The sequence below is a fragment of the Gossypium hirsutum genome, chromosome A05 (assembly GCF_007990345.1).
Source record: "Gossypium hirsutum isolate 1008001.06 chromosome A05, Gossypium_hirsutum_v2.1, whole genome shotgun sequence".
Taxonomy (NCBI): Eukaryota; Viridiplantae; Streptophyta; class Magnoliopsida; order Malvales; family Malvaceae; genus Gossypium; species Gossypium hirsutum.
The window spans coordinates 106,426,887-106,446,951 of NC_053428.1; the positions used below are offsets into that span (position 1 = coordinate 106,426,887).

Here is a 20,065-nt window from a genome sequence, read left to right on the forward strand (position 1 = left end):
GATGTCATTGAATTGTACGTGAATTAAATGGAAATTTCTAGTGATATGATTTAAATTATGAGCATGAGAAATTGCGAATTGAATGAAATGGAAATGAAGCATTAAATTGCATGAGTATGTATCGGGTCTCGCAGGCCCTAATTATTATGATTATAATATTTTGAGGATATATTGTGAAAAGTTATAGAAACATGTTAATTATTTTGAAAGTTTTAATTTTGATGAAATTTTATAACTCGGTTAAATACGTTTACAAGTGTATGTGTTTTGGTAATGCCTCGTACCCTATTCCGGTGTTGGATACGGGTAAGGGGTGTTACAAGAGCTCTCTCAAGTTATTATGAACCTTTAATTTAATCGGGCTAAGATCTAAATTAAGCATGCACCTTTCAATTATTACATCCATTAATCATCATCTTGCTAGGATTGATCAACTAATTCTAATACATTCAATCACATATTAATGAATGAAATACATGCATGAGTTTAATTAAAAGCATGAATGATTGAGGTACAGAACATCATAATCATGAATCAAATGAACTTCATCAAATTAATGAAATCATTCTAGCTAAATAAAATTAAACTATTAGTGTTGATAGAAAAACATCAAAACAATTTGCAAACATATTTGAATAATTAAGAAGAAGCAAAAGGAATAAGAAAATATTTGATAAGTTTGGTGACTAATCGTGGAGCCTTCCTCCAATTCTCACGGCTGCTTCTCCACAAACTACTCCTCAATGCGGTCAGCCAAGAGTAGTTTTCCTTAAAGGAAAATGCTAGCTGAAGGAGGTAGAGAAATGGAAAGCTTATGTGTGGAAGAGGGGAAAGGAAAGTATGAGAGGATTGAGAGAGGGGTGAGGGATGAATGAATGAAAAGTAAGAGGTAATATTTATAGTTGAGGGATGGCTAAGGGTTTACTAAAAATATCTTGAATATCCCTTAGGTTTTTCCTTTGCTTGGCTGACCATAAATTGTGGAGAAAAGAGTTGATGGTTGCTTGATTCATGCTTGATTTCATGCATGAATCATGCAAGGAGGTGGATGACTTCTTGGGTAAAACTTGAGAGCTCTCTGTAAATGAAATTGAAACTTGGTAAGCCTATTGTTTGCTTCGTGCTCGCCTAAGATCTCCCTAACATATTCACACACAAATGTTCCATTCAGAATTGGTTCACTAGCCTTGATCCCCTAGCCCTGAAGATCAACATGAAGCAATGTCAGAGGACATAACTCTAAAATACAACAAGAAATTGAAATAATTACCTTATTCTCGATTTTGAAGACTTTCAGTTTTACATATACACTTTTTTACAAAACCTTATTCAAGCGTGCTATATTGCAGCTAAACTTATAGTTTCATTCATAGATAAGGTAACCTTCCTGTACAATTTCACAAAGGTTTAATCTCAAGACATAAACTAGAATTGATGAGCACAGGAAGACACCAACAAGGTTGCGTATCGGTATCTACTTGTGAAAAGGGCATGTACTTCTATAATGTTCTGAATGGTAAAAGTGAAACATTGCAAGTCTAAAAGGAAAAAAAAATCACATTGGACTCTTATGGGTATTATATCAAGTCAATAGTGCATTCCCTAAAAAGATAATAACACATGCTATTTTATATGTGACTTGAGAAACACCATAAGCAACCAAGCAACATCAACATATTATGCTAAAAATTATTTTATATGTTAAAAATCAGGTTCAAATTATTTTATTTAATGTAATGTGATCAAATAAATAAGTTACTGATAACTCTTGAAAAGAGTTATATTTAAAGCCTTTAAATAGAATTAATTGGTTGTAATTAAGTGAATACATTTGCATTTTTAGGATATTTTTAGAACATTGCATAAATAAGCTTGGATTGTGATATAATGGTCATTATTTGTTACTTTTATCACTTGGGGAGGAAAAGTGTGGTTTTGTGTGAATACAGGGGTAGGAAGAGCAAGAAGATGGATAGGGAAAATAAAGGAAGTGAAATATTTTCGTGAAAAATGGTGAAATTGGTTGCCAACAAATTTGCCATTGTAATTTCGAAAAGATGACTCAGCATTTTATCCACGTCATTCTTAACCAGCTATACGTGTACCAGAAAATTCAACTTGAAAAAAGACTGAAAAAAGTGTGCTAAGGTGGGGCGAATATACCCAATAAAAGAAGGAGAGAGAAGAAGAAAAGAGGGAAGATAATTTGTGTGAGAAAGAGACTGGTGACAACAATCCTCTCTCTACGCAGAGAAAAATTACATTGGAGAATTTCAAAGAAAGAAATGGTAGTAGCTACAGAGAGCAGAATATAAACGTGAAGAAGGAGAAGAGACATCTATCTTGGATTCATGTATGATCGGAAGATAAAAGAGAAGCTGGAGTGTAGCGAAAAATCCTACAGTTCTACCTTTAGTTTTATTGATTTCTGTGATTCAAACTTTTTTAAATGTTTATGAATGATTTAAATTTGGTGTTTACTTTTCTACCCATGAATTAAATCTTTTCTAGGTTGGAGTTATTTGGGTGGCTGTTTATCATCATTAATGGTCATGATTTGAGATTGCCTATATCTTTGTTTCATTCTATATATGTCTATTTTAAATACATGCATGCAAGCTCTAGACATAGCTAATTGTATGTTGTGTTCATAGATTTTTTTTTTAATTTTGAAAAGGTTAAATATATTGGATCTAGAATCGTTTGATGCAAGCGAATATTCGACAGGATATTCGTAGCACTCTAGACATAGATGTTGCAAGTTGTGTAAAGAAGAACGTTCGTTGTAGTTATTAATCCAGAGTTCTGTAGACATACAATAACTTAGATTTTTAGCTTAAAATCTAGCTATCGATATAGGCAGGTTATAGTAGTAACTCTCTGAGTAATTGATCAGACAATATTTTGCCATGACATTATTTTGATATGAACATTTCACCTGAATAATTCCAGTCTATTCATTCAATAATAGAATTACTCTTGCTTTTCTCTATAATTTGCTACTGCATTTTATTTACCATATCAAGTCTCGGTTTTTAGCATTAAATTACATTAATTCATTATACCATCTTATTAAATTTAAGAGTATTTCCTGCTATTTAGTATAGTTAATAGGATTATAATAACTTAATCAATCTCTTACTAATTTTCAGTCCCTGTGGAGATGATAGTTACTTATCACTTTATTACTTGAATGACGTGTACACTTGTAAAATTGCATTAGTTATTTACACACAACAGTTATGCATCCTTAAATTGAACACTGATGACTATAATCATGCATTATTGGTCTAAATCTTTATAAATTATCATAAATATGTTAAATGGTATCAATTTATAATTTATAGTGTATAATAAGTCAAAGATTTATAACTTCAAATTTTAATTTTTGTTCAAAAAGAGCATACTATTAATTTAAATTCTAATAGGTTCTCTCTGTGAGGATGATGGCTCTGGAGACTGCTCTGTTGAAGGTTTGTTTCCTAAAAAGGTTCGTTTTAGGGATGAAGGCGATGGCTTGAGTAGAGACATACTGGTTGATTTGACGGATAAACCAATAGTCTCATGGAAGGACAAACTAGTAGGGCAATCACCCACTGTTGTAGGGGATGGATTAGAGGAAGAAGACTTTGTTTTGCGAGAAGGGAATATCTAGAATTTTTTGTGAATGGCATTCCCTCCATTGAATTCTCGGATAGAATCCATCAATTACTTATCAAAGATATGAAAATACTCTAATCCTTAAACTTTTTGGAAGGAATATTAGGTATTCGATTTTATATAATAAAATCTATGCCTTATAGAACCTATCAGCACCGTTTCAACTTATGAATATTGAGAATGGATATTTTCTAATTAGATTTGGTAATAAGATTGATTGTGAGAAGGTACTCTCTGAAGGACCTTGGATTATTTTTTACCAATATCTGACAGTACAACCATGGACAGTGGCATTTAATCCAACACAAATTTTTTCAAGTATGGTGATGTTGTGGGTTAGACTCCCATGATTGCAGGTTCTGGTGGAAATAGGAGGAACAATTGGGAAGGTCACAAAATTGGACATGAATACTGATAATAGGATAAGAAGTCGATTTGCAAGAATGGTTGTGTATATAACTTAGAAAGACCTTCGGTGTCTCAAGTCCTAATCAATGGCATGCTCCAAAGAGTTGAATATGAATTTTTATTGACAGTTTGCTTACATTGGGGTAGATATGGACATGTGAATGAAGCTTGTGAGCATAGAACCTCTATTTCTAGCATTGAAAAGAAAACATCACTGATTGAAACATCACCGTCTAGAACACTGTTGTCTAATACACTGTCGAAAGACACGAGAATGGTTGTTGATGAAATAGAGGGAAAGCGAGAAACGTATGGGCTGTGGATGCTTGTCGAGAGGAGATCACAACAGAAGTCAAGGGAGTCCTTGCAGATCAACGCTAGAAACCTAGCGAAAGATAATGTAGGATTTCTATTTAGGGCATTGGATCACTCAGAGTTATATGAGAAAGCTAATTTAGGAGATAATCATGGGGTGATGGAGAATCGGAGCATTAAAAGGAAAGAGATTTCAACGGGAATCTTCGACTGGTATGCGTAGCTTGATGAGCCCGAAAATAATTATCTACCCTTAAATTCAGATGATAAGAACTACCCTCTAAATTGTGTATAAGATCGCTCGGGTGCAAGGGGTGGATGTGTCAAACGATGGAAGAAGTGCCCACGTCATTCTATTTTTGGATGAACTAACATCGATTGCCTACCAAATAAATATGATTTCTCATTCTCGATGTACCAACATTGGTACTCCTCCAAGGGCCACAAATAAAAATCAAAAGCAAAATCCATATTAAGTCTCTGCCTTATCTGGTTGTTCCATAATACAATATATTCTTGATGCTCTATTGCCCAACTCTTACTTGTTTCCCATTTTGTTAATTTTTTGGACACCCTCAAACTCTGTGAAACATCCGAAATATCTTGTATGCACCAGAACTATCGCAGTACTTGATCCTCATTGTACCACTCAACTGTTGAGAAATTCAATAGGGGTGCATTAATGCACCACAAGTATAAGTAAATGTAAGCAGATGGAGGAAGAACAATCGCAATATTCGAGACAAAATATGACATCTAGACAAATTGCACAATCAACAACATGGTTATAGTAAAACGAGTCAAATAACATAAATTAAATAATTACATATCATGAACATTAAAAAAAATTTACTGATCTCTGACGTGTCTCAATCATCTATCAGTAAATTGGAAGCGTATATGACCTCCGAATACTCAAAGAAGTACTCTATCTACAAAAAACTTGAACTTGTTAAAACAAATTTTAATAAAAATAAAAAGACAAAATTCTTAATGTAATGCTTAAATTTTATCACCTATTCACAAATGGGAAAACATGTGTTTGGTGACTAACTAATGCCAAAAATAGCATCCTGTAAAGTACCCAGGACTATAGCAATATTAGACACCCGCCTATGTTCACGGTACAGTACTTTATCACCCAACAAAGCTCATGATACAATGTTGCTAGTACTGCTAAGTCCCAACTATACGAACATGTAGCTGTCAAATCAGAAAAAAAGGGAGAAGTACATCAAGTGGGCCTTCTTGTTATTTGCATCTGGCATGAGTACACCCCCTTATCAGATGCATTATATATGCTCGAGAGGTGCACATCACCTCCCGCTTAGTGGCAGTACTTTGTAAAGTTTTGAAGTTTCCCTTCAATAATGAAAATTATAAACTCATAAATTTTTCTCCATGATCATCGGGCAAGCGTCCTGGTAAGTGATAGCAAAGTGCCACCAGTTCAGACACTGTACTCACACTTGTGACTGCACTACCGTTGAATGAGAGCCCAAGTTACAATGTAACATCTTCCAGAGTGATGGTGCACTCCTTACACGACAAAAGAAATGTGCCACTGCTCGACCAAAGCAGATATTAAGTCGTACCTCAAATCGAACATATGGATCAATGCCACTGATCCTAGTCCAGATGCCTCCAAGTATGGGATAAGACATTCATTTGGTAGATAGCCCGAATTGTTGACATGGTCCTTCAATACGTGGTACGGACTCAGACCATATTAAATTACCACATTAGTTAATATATCCCAATTAAATAAAAAATGACGTGGAACTTTATAAGAGAACCTGTGAATAACAAATAGTAATTTTATTACTAGCACATTAATCGTATTTGCTGTGTGATCATTTTTTGTAATCAAAGAACTCATTTGGATATTTGTAGTTTACAAAAAATAAAGTTTAAACATTTTCACTCATTAACAAAATACATAAATATAATACAAAAGCATGCAAATCACAATAATAAAAAAATAATATCACAATAATATATACAAATGCATACAAAACACAATAATATCACTTAAAACTTTTTTTTACTCCTACACATACCATAAAAATACTAAACTATTTTTTTAATGATAATGTTTTTTTTAATAGAACAGTTTAGTATTTTTAATGTTATTTTTTTAATGATAATATTTTTTAACAATATTTTTAACCCATATACTGGTGCCACCATATACCTACCCTCTACCATTTAAATATGTTTTTTAAATCTAATTATGGCCTAATAATGGGCAATTGTTGGTGGGAAAAAAATGATGGTGTTACCACTCTTTCAGGCACCACCTTTCGGCACTATTCATTTCACCTTATTTTGGTAAATAATGTCATAGGGATACCATTTTGGTATTTAACTAATTTTTTTGCATTATTAGGGTAAAAAAGCTGAAGAAATCCTAGCCAAACAAAATCAGGAGAATTTCTTCGACTTTTTTACCTTGATAATACAAAAAAAAAAGTTAAATACCAAAATGATATCCCCATGGCATTATTTACCAAAATAGGTGAAATGAACAGTGTCGAGGGGTTGTTCTTGAAGGAGTGGCGATACCACCATTTTTTTCCTCACCAACATTAGGCCATGGATTAAAAAAAACATATTTAAAAGGAGGGTAGGCATATGGCAACACCAGTATATGAGTTGAAAAAAAAAATCCAAGCATAATACAAGCCATTTACAGGCTCAAAAAAATAATTTTAGGGCAGGAGGGTTGTTGTCAGGCAACACCTAAGGAAGGAGGGCTGAGGAGTGGCGGCACCACTGTTGGAAATCTAATCGCCTGTGGTGGACGTGACCGCACAGTCACGGGGTGCTTCTCACCCCCGAAACAGCTGCCCATTTCCCTAATTCTTTTCCCTAAAGGCATATATATATAAGCCCTCTTGTGTTGAAAAAAAAGTTTGGTAGTTTGGTTTTGTAGATTTTGTGTTGGGAAGAAAGGAAGCAACAAATATGTTGTCTGTTTTTTTTAATATTATTTTTTTATTTACTTAATTAGTATAAAGAAAATTATTATATACTGAAATGGTATGTCCAAAAATATGTGATGTTTTCTAATTTTTATTTGTAATTATTATATATTTGTTTGTATTTACACAATTAATATTAAAATTTCTTTTCTAATTTTCAAGGCTTTTTATGTAATTATAATTTGTTTGAGATTTTTAACATTTAAATTTTTACATTTTTAATATATTTTGTGTTGAAAATTTATTATTTAGTGTTATTTGAATGATTTAGAGCTTGCAAGTTGAATTTTTTGTATGTATAATAAAATAATAATTTTATTTTTGTAATGATAATGTTTTTTTTTCAATAAAACAATTTAGTATTTTTTTAATATGTGTAGGAATAAAAAAAGTTTAAGTGATATTATTCTGTTTTGCATGCTTTTCTATATATGATTATGATATTTTTATTATTTTTTTGATTTGCATGCTTTTATATTATATATATGTGTTTTGTTAATGATTGGAAATGTTTAAACTTTAATTTTTTTAACTGCAAATATCCAAATGAGTTATTTGATTACAAAAAATGATCACACAACAAATACGATTAATGTGTTAGTAATAAAATTGTTATTTGTTATTTACGAGTCCCTCTATAAAGTTTCGTGTCATTTTCTATTATATTTGTAATAGCCCAAATTTGCCCGGGCCATAAAATAAATAAATGAAAGTAGAAACAAAAATTAAATAAATTAATAAAAGTTTTACAGTCCATTTACAAAACCTAAAATTGTTAGCCCGTTTACATAGCCCAAATACCCATTAACCTATACCCGGTTACACCTAAGACCCTTAGCCCATATGCCCAAACTAGACCCAAAGCAGCGAAGCCCAGGAAGGCCCAAATCCTAAACTGAATCAGGAAACCCTAGGGTTTTCAGAAGCACTCGCGCCGCAAGATCCCAATTGTCACGCCGTAGTCAGCGACCCCTTGTCTCACGCCGCAATTGGTGTGCCAGTGCGCCATCATCAGCGCCAGATTAATCGTTGGACTTCTCGTCGTCACCTGCAAAAAAAGAAAGAAATACACAACAAATATGGCAAGGAATCGAATAGAAGAATGCACCAAATTTGTATAGGGGCTATAAAAAGCCAAATGTATTTCATTGTAATGGGGGGAGGGGGATATTCTTTTTACAGATATAAAACAGATATACACATATAAACAAGAGAAATACGAACAGTTTCATTGTGGAAAAGGTGATTCAATTACATTTTTGATTTATTTCTTGTTGTTCTACGCGTAGGAATTGTTTCTTTGAAAAAATATCAGTATTTAGAAGAGAAAAGAGGTTACCTGTGGTTCACCTGGAAAATCGAGGCTTTTCTCCTTCCAACCGCCATGTGTGGTGGCGCGTACGGCGCATGGGCGATGAAGGCCAGAGGCTGGAGCTCAGAGGGTTTTTCCCTTCTTTCCCCCTGCAGAGGATTTTAGGTTTTTTTTTTAATTTAGCTTTAAGAAATGATTTTTTTGACCGAAATATGACCTATATAGTATTATAAAAACGGTGTTGTTTTTGCTTAGTACAATAAGCACTAAAATGGCACCGTTCAAATAGAAGATCCGCGCATTGACCCGTGACCCGAGAAGGATCTGCGTGTTTTTGGTAAATGGGCAAATTGCCCAATTAATCCTTCCACAATTTTAAAATTTAAAATTTAAAATTTCTTTTTATTTTTATTTTAAATTGGCCTTAACCTTTTACATTTATTTCAATTTAGTCCCAATGGACATTATAAAGCCTATTCTGAAAACGACGCCGTTTTGGGAATAGGACTAATTGCCCAGTGAGTCCTTAAGATTTTGGTGTGCATTTCAATTAGGCTCGAATTCTTTATTATTTGTGATTAACCTTAGATTTTTAAATTAAATTAAATTTTAATCCTTTTATATATATTTAATTTATTTTAAATACTATATGTATTATTTATTTTTATAAACATTAGTTACATGTACAAATTGTATATATATTATTTTTTATATATTATTTATCATATTATTTATATTATTATACATTTTATTTATAAATTTTATTATATGTTATATATTTTCCTATATATATATATTATTCCTTACATTTTTATTTTATTATAAACTATATATTATTTTATTATTCATTAAATTGCATAAAATTTAAAATTTTGTAAATTATTATTAAATAATACATATATCGTTATTAAATATTTAATATCTAATATTTTTAAAATTTACTATAAAATTTTGTTCCTATTTAACACATTATTATTTTTATATATTAAGTTATTATATCATGTAGTGTTTTTTTTATATATTAATCATCTCTAAAAAACTCGCCTTTATCATTTATACACTGTTTTAAATATTTTCTAATAATGCATCTATTTTTTTTAAAATTGTATTTGTTTTCTTGTCTTTATTTTTTGATTTATATGTTCATATTTTGTTTATTATTTTTGTATCTTTTTGTATTTATTTAATATTGTTTTAGTATGCTAATGTTATTTCACCAACTATTTGTTATTTTTATGTTATTTATTGTTTATCATATTTGCACAAAAATTGATTATTTGTGTTATTTTAAGTTATATTTGCATAAAATATTGTTATATATTATGTAATTTATATTGTTATATTCATTGTTTTCTATGTTATATTTTGCATGAAATATTATTATGTATGTATTATGTAATCTATATCGTTATGATCATTGTTTTCTAAGGTTATATCTGCATGAAATGATGATGCATATTATGAAATGAATGTCATTATTTATCATTTTCTATGTTATACTTGCATGAATTGTTAAAGTATGTATCATATATTTTATATTATTTAGTATCGATACCTTGTAATATTTTATATACATCATTTAAAATTTATATTTCATCCAAAAGAATTTTAAAAAAAATTAAGGCAATGTTTTTTTGGTATTTAGGAATTCGGGAAGTAGTGTCCTAACATGCTGGGTTGCGATTTCTCGTTTATCTAAATGTCTAAAAAGCATCCTTTTAAATAAATTTTGTAAATCACAAGATGATTTCGATTATGAAAGCTTAGGAATATCTTGTCCAATCATGCTGGATGTGATGTTCGTACTCTTTCGAAGCAAAGGAATCTTGATTTTCAACTCAAATTATTACGGTTTTAAAAAAGAGATCTTATTTCTAAATTCCTTCAAACTTTAGACGTTAAGACAAAACTATTCAATTTGGTACCAATTTTGGGCGTTGCGAGGGTGCTAACTTTTCCTCGTACGTAACCGACTCCCGAACCCGTTTTCTCACAATTTCGTAGACCAAAAAATTTTTATAAGGTGATCCAATCACACTTAAAAAAGGTTGGTGGCGACTCTCGTTTTCAAAATACCCCCTTTCAAAATGGTTTCGACAATATTAACTATTGCGGTAATTTAATATGGTCAAGGTCTGGACCTAGTATTGAGAGACAATGTCAATGGTCCGGGCTGGTTATCTATCGAATGAACGTCTTATGCCATACTTGAAGGCATCCGGATTCAGATCAACGACACTGATCCACATGTTTGATTTGAGGTGCGACTTAATATCTACTTTGGTCAAGTGATGGCGCCCGGAGACCGCACATTTCATTTATCGTGTGGGAGTGCACCATTACTCTGTAAGATGTTACATTGTAACTTGAGCTCCCAATCGACGATAGGGCGGTCACAGGTGTAAATACAATATCCGAACTGGTGACGCTTTGCTATCACTTACTACGACGCTCGCTCGATGATCGTGGAGATAAATTTATGAGTTTATAATCATGGTTGAAGGGAAATTTTGAAACTTTATTGAGTACTGCCACTAAGCAGAAGGTGATGTACACCATTCAAGCATATATAATGCATCTTATAAAAGGTGTAATCATGCCAGATGCAAATAACAATGTCCACTTGATGTGCTTGCCCCTGTTTTCTGATTTGACAACTGATCATTCGTACGATTGAGGCTCAACAGTATTAGAAACATTGTATCGTAAGCTTTGTCAGATAACAAAACATCGTACCATAGACATAAGTACGTGCCTGATATTATTGCAGTCCTAGGCGCTTTACAGGATGCCATTTTTGACATCAATTAGTCACCAAACACATGTCTTCCCACTTATGAATAGATGATAAAATTTAAGATTTCATTAAGAATTTTTTTTTATGAAAATTTATTTTAACCAGTTTAATTTATCGTAGATGGAGTACTTCTCTGAGTATCGAGAGGTTCTATACATTTCCGATTTATCGACAAATGATTGCCACACATATTGGGGAAAGGTAGTTTTTTCTAATATTCATGACATGTAAATACTTTATTTATATTATTTAACTTGTGTTACTATAATCATGTTATTAATTGTGCAATTTGTCTGAATGTTATATTTTGTCCTAGATATCGTGATTGTTATTTTCCCATCTGCTCACATCCACTCACACTTGTGAGGCCTTAACACACCCCTATTAAATTTCTCAACAGTTGAGTGGTACAATGAAAATCAACTACTGCAACAGTTCGGGTGCATACAAGATATTGCAGATATTCCACAATTTGGAGGATGTCTACGAAATTAATAAAATGGGGAAACAAGCAAAAAATTGAGCACTAGAGCATTAAGAATATAATATATTATTGAACAATCAGATAAGGTGAAAACCTCGGATGGATTTTGCTTTTAATTTGCGGCCCTCGAAGGACTACCACCGTTGGTACATCGAGAATGGGAAACCATATCTATTTTGTGGGCAATCGATACTAGTCCCTCTAAAAATACAACGACGAAGGCACCTCTCCCATCAACTGACACATCCGCCTTCTACACCTGAACGATCTTATACATAATTTGGGGGTAGTTATTATCATCCAAATTTTGGGATAGATAATTATTTCCCGGGCTTATCAAGTTACGCATATCAGTCGAAAATTCTCAATTCTAGTTCTGATCATTTGAATCTAAGATCACCGTTGATGTTTGATACCTTCAGTCCATTACCACCCTTCTTAACCAAACCTTTGAGACATGATTTTTCGAGTATGTTTAGCACACCCTAAATTTCACCGATGGAGGCTGCAAACGATGTTACATAAGGATGACAATAACTGACACAAGCACTTTCAATTCCAACACTAGGCACCACAACAGTTTACCCCATGGACGACACCATCGAACCATCAATTTTACCACATGTAACACTATCTTTATTGTATGTAGTTTGTAATTGTAATTTAAATTTTCAAGTTTGTTTTAATTAAATATTATTCATTCAACATAAATTACATTTCAAAACACAAATTTTAACTTAATTTTGTTTTTAATTCATATTCCACTCAATTGAGACGATTGTCAAATATGTTAGGATTAATACAGGCATTCATATCGATTATTACTAGCTATTCTGAAATGGTGTGTGCAGAATATTTTCCTGGTCACCTACGGATGCCATGTATGTCTCTAATTCATATTCCACTCAAGCCTGATGAATATTTTCTTAAAATTGTGTTTTTCTAGCTCATACGCCATATATGTTTTTCGAAAATACATTACTTTTTCGAATTAATTTGTAGAAGTATTAAGAATATTTAAAAAATATGTTGAAATCAAAATTTACTTGTATTCACTACTTGTTTCTGCCAGTCTATATTCTTGTAGTCTTGATAGAAGTTAAAGAAGATGCGTCGGATGCAGTAAATGGATCTCCACAGAATATCAGAACGCTTAATTGCGACAATTAATCTTTTGATCTATTGAATATAATGCAAATATTATTGTCTTTAACAACAAACGTTAAGTTTATCAGGAAGAATTGTTATGATTTCATGTTCTCCGACTCCACAATTACAAACGCTATCGAGAATAAGTTCTGGTTTTGTCTTGAGCAATCGCAATAAATAGAACCTATGTATATTTTCCATATAGCCAAGTTCCATCAACCTGCATAAGCGGTTTGCAATAGGAAAAGGCTCGCACGCATGGGTCAAACGCTTAGAACATCCAGTGAAAATTTCTTCTTCTCGATTGTAGTTGGTTGTCCGGATCGTGATAAGATCGTATTTGCAACTCATTAACAGTTTCTAGCACATACTCATACATAGCGACTATCCATCCCTATAGTTTACTGTACGACGCATCTCAATCTCCATACAATTGTTCCATGGTCATTTATTTAGTTAACTATGCTTTTTAGTATGACACTAATCTTTCTTGCATTTGGACAATTAGTACCGAAACATGAATGATCAACATGTCTTTTACCATTGACATGATGCATTACAGATAATTTTGGTATCAAGTTTTTAGTAATCTTGTGTCATACGATTTGAAGTGCAAGTGTGAGGCCCAACAAATTTTTGAATCTCCCACATTTGCGACTTTAGGATAAATGCGGTCCATACCTGCCAATTGCACCCTTCTATCGACCTCCAATACTCCCCAATGTAAAATGTCAATTTAGACACGAAGATTTTGTAGTCAACATGTTATACTACTTAATGCAAAATAGGCAATCTTCTTTGGTTGTAAATTTTTGGCCCACGAACAACTCCTCACATTCAGGATCTACGACCAATCAGTGAGCATGTAGTATATCGGGGTACTCCGAAAACTCGTGTGCATGCACCGGATCGGGATCTACGATCAACATGTAAGCCTCATGATTATTGCATATGACAATGCCTCAACTCAAGTTCCCGTCTGAAGATGCGTTAACATTTCGATCGTCATTCACGTCTTTTGTTGTCAATACAATCCGGGACCTTGTCTAGATTAGGATCACTATAATCTTCAACCTCGAATCAGAAGGACCATTATTATCATATTCATCATCACTATCTAAATCGGTCTTAATCACCATCGAATGTATTTGTAAACGGAGACTCAGTTTAAGGTTCTCAAACGCAAATGGAGCATTAAAATCGATGTCGAACTTGTGTACATTCGATTTCCTATCAACAGATGCTCTCGGAACCTCCGTACACGGATCTTGAACTCCATGTTCTTCACTTAATGAAGTGAAATCTTTAACTAGCTCCACATCAACTAACTTAGCAAACAACTGAATCGGTCTAATAAAGCCGCTATGATTCTGACATTAAAGTGTGACTATTGTCTCCACGTTTTTATTGTCTACAAGTTTCATCTCGGTGAATTTAATGAAATTTGTTGAAACTGAGAATTTGAAAAATAATTTCGAGATCCTCCTCTTACAATGTCTAACAACTTTTGCACTGATTCTTTCTTTCATATCATCAACTGACACATTTCTATTAAATCTCATTGTTGTTTGTTGGCGATATTTCAATATATATATCTAACTGTTGCTAAAATTACTCCATTAAAATAAACGCATATGAAAAATTGATTATCTATTTTTAATACAAAATTTGTATAAAAAATAATTAAATTTCTCAATAAATTTTTTGAAAAAAAAATCTCATGTAAAAAAAAATACAATTAGTAATCTACTAACCTTACAAATTCTTGTTTGTTTTTCTCTTCTTCTACAAAAAGTTTTTCCTCTTTTCTTCTTATATGCTAAACCGTTTAAGAAAACATCATTTAAATAGGGTTTGATGTCACTTAACAGCGCTCCACTCTAGGTGCCGCTTGGCACATATCCTCTATTGGGTCCTGCCTGACACATCTCCACCCCAACCCGTATTTTAATCCGATTTTTACCCGTATATTGTTAAAAAAAACCAGTGTCATCATATGCCTACTATTTGCCAATAAAAAAATATATTTTTTAAGTTCATAACAGCCTAATGTTTGGCTGATGATGATGGCAAAAAATTAGGGTAGTGCCGCCACCTTGTCATGCACTAACCCTGGTCACTATAGCATCCATACCATTTCTGTAAGTAATCGGATTGGGATGCCATTTAAGATATATATTTTTTATAAGATTGGGGTAAAAAAGCTGATTTTGTCTCTTTCCACCTGGGTGCGTGAAGAAAGAAAGAGAGGAGTTATTACCTTCCTGGAAATGGAAGCCTTGTCGACTAGCAGCTTCTTGACATTAACAAACATGGATTCTTCTCCTAATCCAACAACACTGTTTGAATAGCAAGGCCAATTGCAGAAGTAAAGTGTATGTAACTCCAAATTCTGCTTTGGGATAACCGACTTTTGATTGCTTGCTCTCACATTGTGTCGTGTCTACTATTTAAATAATTAATTTTGCAATATCCAAAAGAAAAGAATCATGCACATAAAGATAATTTACAGTAAATAAAGAGAAGTTTTTATTTTTATGTACTTATAAAAAAAGAAATCATATCAACTATTATTAATCTTGATTTAGAAAGATTTAGCTTCATTAAAGTTGGTTAATAAATGCATATAATTTATTTTAGCTCTTATCATATAATTTATTTTTATGTAATAGCCTGATGGTCAAAAGTGTTCACCGCTTCAAATGTGATCTGGGCTCAAATCGGGTTTATTATTTAAATTTTATCTTGTTATTGTAATTAAAAAAACTAATTTAATTTTTTAAAGAAAAACTTTATAAGAAACCTAATCCTACTGTTATTCGAACTAGAAGTTACTTTCCAACCAGAATTAAATTCATCCAATTAATATATATATATATAAACACCCTAATTAATAATCTTCACTGTAATTAACTGCATATTCTTCTTTTTCTCAATAGATTGATGGCGTCTTATGATTTGAAAACAATGAAAAAGTGTAGGGTTCTTTCGAAAGAATGCAAGGATCTCACTTACGAATCTAATTTTATGCGGCTACATTCTCAAAGGACGTCAACAATGGTGGGATATTTAGTTCAATCTTCGAGACTATTTGGTCAATTGACTTCGGACTTGGTGTCAGGACTCGATCCAAAACCAACTCAGGATTTACTTAATTTTTTACCCCAACCTGTTTGGATTGTAGCAACGGTCAATGGAGGTTTGGTTTTATGTACTCCGGCAAAACATAGAGATGATCCGTTTTATATTTGTAAACCAACGACTCAACAGTGGGAAGTTGTTCCGTCTCCAAATCCTCGATTTTGGACGGCAAAGATAAGCATGTTGGTGCTCGGATCGAACCCTTTATGGTTCAAGATTGTCCGACTCTCCGACAGCCGCGACGACACTATAGACCTCGAATTGGACCTCGATTCGGAATATTCCAACGAAGAAGATAATTTCAATGTATTTTCCAATGAAAAATCATGGCACTGCGAGATATTTGATTCCAAGAGTTGGGAATGGAGACAATCAGACGATTTAAAATTAACACACAACGACTATTTCGAGTGCAATCAAGATGTTTCTGCGTGCGGCGGCCTCCATTGGCTTATGTTCAACGACAAACAAGACAAGTACACCAAGTACACCATGTTATCTTTCGACGGAGACAAAGAGGAATGGGCAATGACTTCACTGCCGGACTCACTTCGTGGAAACGATCATTGTGATCAGATCGCCCCTGTGTCACGCGAAGGGAAACTCGGGTTGATCCATCTTAGACAAGAAACTATGATGCTAGATGTTTGGATTTTAAACTATGAAAAGATTTGGATTAAAAAACACACCATAAATTTGAAAAGCTTACACGAAAAGGTTCCTCTGCCTCATTCTCGAATTCATTCCTTCTACGGTGCTGACACTCTGTTTATGGTGGATGTCGGGTCGGTGTCTTTTTATAATTTCAGGACTCGTAAGCTGAACAGGATAAGGGTTGGTGGATGGATTAAGTCGGCATATTTTATTCAAACAGATTCTGAACCTGTTAAGCTAAAGCCCGAGATATAGATTAGTTCTAAAAGTTTAAAGATGTATGTATCTTTTACTGTTGTATTGTTTAACATTTTCTATTTATCCAATAAGACAAATACTAAATTTTGCCGAGATTTTCTCGCGATAAAAACCTAAATTTTTTTTCCAAGTCGTTTTGCCTCTTATTTTTTTGTTTTTGTCTAGCAGCGGTATTAGGCTCTAGATTAGCTATCGTCACCTTTTTTTCTTACCCATAAACTCTCTCTCTTTTTTCTTATTCTTCTTTTTCTCATAACTCCATGCATTTTTCTTTGAAATAGTTTGCAGGTTTATTTTGTGGGTATCTTTGTTGTCTTCAAAAGTTGTGATAGATAGACGAAGGTGTCTATCATCGTTGAAACACCACCAACAGTTTCTTTTAGAAAGTGGGTAGCTCTTTGTTAACTTCTTAATCTGTTTATGTTTTGAGAGTATTTTAGAATAATAAATGATTTCATGAGTCAGTTTGAACTCGTGTTGTTTTAAGTTTTATATGTTTTTTTATTTATTTTTCTATTATTTAATAAGTCTTCACTTTTAGAAACTTTGGCCTACTTTTGTAGTACGCTTTTTAGTCTTGCTTTTGCGAGTGATTTTAGGGTTGATTTTGTCGTCGTCTTCTCTAGTTTGATAGATGTTCGGTTCTTTTGTCGATTCTTGCCCGCCGCTTTGGACCATCCAGAGTTGATTTCCTTATTGTATTAAGTGCTTGCAATCACTCCTGATATGTTGTGCTTGAGTTGTGACAGAGTCAATTGTCAACGTACCGTAATGTTCTATTGATGTTGAAGATGAAGCTTTTGTTGTGTTGGTGGAGCTAGTCCTCCAACGCATACAAAGAGTGTTTGTTATCCCCCCTCCCAAATTGTATGGTCTCATTCATTGAATTAATTAATGAATTTTCCTTTCTAAAAAAACTGATATTTCACAAAAGATTTTCGATATCAAGTACTCATATATTGAATCATGATTAAATTCGTGGTCAAGTTGGATTAAACCCCCTAAATAAAAGTAACATTTCTTTTATTTACAAATTTTGAATTTGTGATTTTTTTTTGTTGAGAGACATTAAATTCCATGCTTAACAAACTGACCTGACTGACTTTAATTGGGAAAATTGACCAAATCAAACCAACTGTGATTCTATCGATTTTTTCAGTTAATCGATTTTGGGTTATTGGGTTGGGTTATCCTATCGAACTAACTTTGATTCAGTCTTTTTTCTCTGAAGAGAATGGACTGTATGACACATCATCCGTATCCCTTTCCAATTAGGAAGAAAAGTCTGATTTATCATTCTTTTATTAGAAAGGGATAAGGATGACGTGGAATCACTGTTTCATACAATCCTTTCTCTTTATTATTAATATATTTATAATTGTAATAAATATATATTATTAAAATATTAATATTGAATATTTTTAATAATATAATATTATTTAAAATTAATATTTTAAAAATTTATTATTAAATAAATTTGAAATATTAAATAATTTATTAAAATTATAAATTTTAATATAATTTATTACATGATTAGATATAGATAATTAAATATGTATGTTTAATAATATTGAAAATTATAATGTTTTATCAATTTTAAATATTTTTAAAATAAAAATTTACTATTAATATAATAATACAATTATAAAAATAAAATCACCTATAAAAGAGTTTTTTTCTCGAAAATGACTTACCTTTTTTAAAAGGGTAAGTCATCTTATAAGAAAACTTGTTAGAGTTTGTGTGACCTGAATCTCGTCACTTGTTGAAGAAATAAATACACTAGCAAAATAAGGGGATCATGTCGCACAAGTAAAATTCGTATAGAACTACACTTATTCTATTTGACATTAATTAGAATAGGGTTTTTCAACTTTTAAATAGATGTAGTCGAAATTCCTCTTGTATCATTCAATTTTCAACATTAGTAAATTTCTCCTCTTTTGCTCTGCCTGCGGTTTTTCCCGAAACAGTTTCTACTTAAAATCTGTGTGTTTTATTTTTTCTTTTCTTATTGCTTTGTAGTCGTTTTATTGCTATTATCAGTGTCTATTATAAGTTTGTTATAATACCTGTAAATTATTTTTCGTTGACCAAATTATTTTCAATGAAACAAATACAATAAAATATAAAAAGAAATTCGAAAGTCATTTTCAGTCAAATAAATAGAGTTTAAAACGAAAAGTCTGATAAAGAAAGAAAAAAAAAATTGGGTAAGAAAAAAGCTAATGATGGTGATTCATATGCCAAGTTTCTTCGAGAACGAGAAGTTGGTGGATATGAGAATCAATAATGATTTTTTCTGGTTCAATATTTTTGAGTTTTAACTACATTGAATTTTTTTTTTTAAAAATTTATATTTTTTTTATTTTTAATAGTTTTAGATTTTTAAAAAATTATTTATGTATTAATATAATTTTAAATTTTTAGAATTAAGATTAAATTGAGATAATATGTAAATATTGAAGACTAATTTTTTAAAATTATGACTCAATTGAGACAATATCAGTTGAGGGTTAAATTTATTCACCACTCTCTTATTAATCTCATTATAGGTTCTGATTATATCTTTTTTTAATATAATATTTAGAATTACCCATAGCTCATTCTTAACTTATAAATAGAATGATAATGTACTTTAGTGCACTCGAACCCGCTTCTTTATGTATTGGCAACAATACTCATATCAATCGAGTGTAAAAACCTTAATAACAGTTGATGAAAAAGAAAAAAAAAACAAACGAATTTGTTGGAAGATATTTCAAAAATTTTTATAATTAAATGATTAAAAAATAAATTCCATCATATTTAAATGATTTACCGTAAATTTTAATTTTGAAGACCGAGTAATAGATCATCATTTTTAAAGTCGTCTGTTAATGCTAAAATCGCACAGCTTTGGT

At 32.0% G+C, this 20,065-nt stretch overlaps 1 protein-coding gene across 1 annotated transcript; it reads left to right on the forward strand.

Moving 5' to 3' along the window:
- Nucleotides 1–16,052: 16,052 nt before the first annotated feature.
- Nucleotides 16,053–17,159, forward strand: LOC107960916 (uncharacterized). The gene has a single exon (XM_016897170.2). The coding sequence runs from the start codon at nucleotides 16,053–16,055 to the stop codon at nucleotides 17,157–17,159; it is 1,107 nt and encodes a 368-aa protein (XP_016752659.2).
- Nucleotides 17,160–20,065: the final 2,906 nt, after the last annotated feature.

What these genes read in the sequence shown, in the direction of transcription:
- LOC107960916 (XM_016897170.2), top strand. Translation starts at nt 16,053, where the DNA reads ATGGCGTCTTATGATTTGAAAACAATGAAAAAGTGTAGGGTTCTTTCG.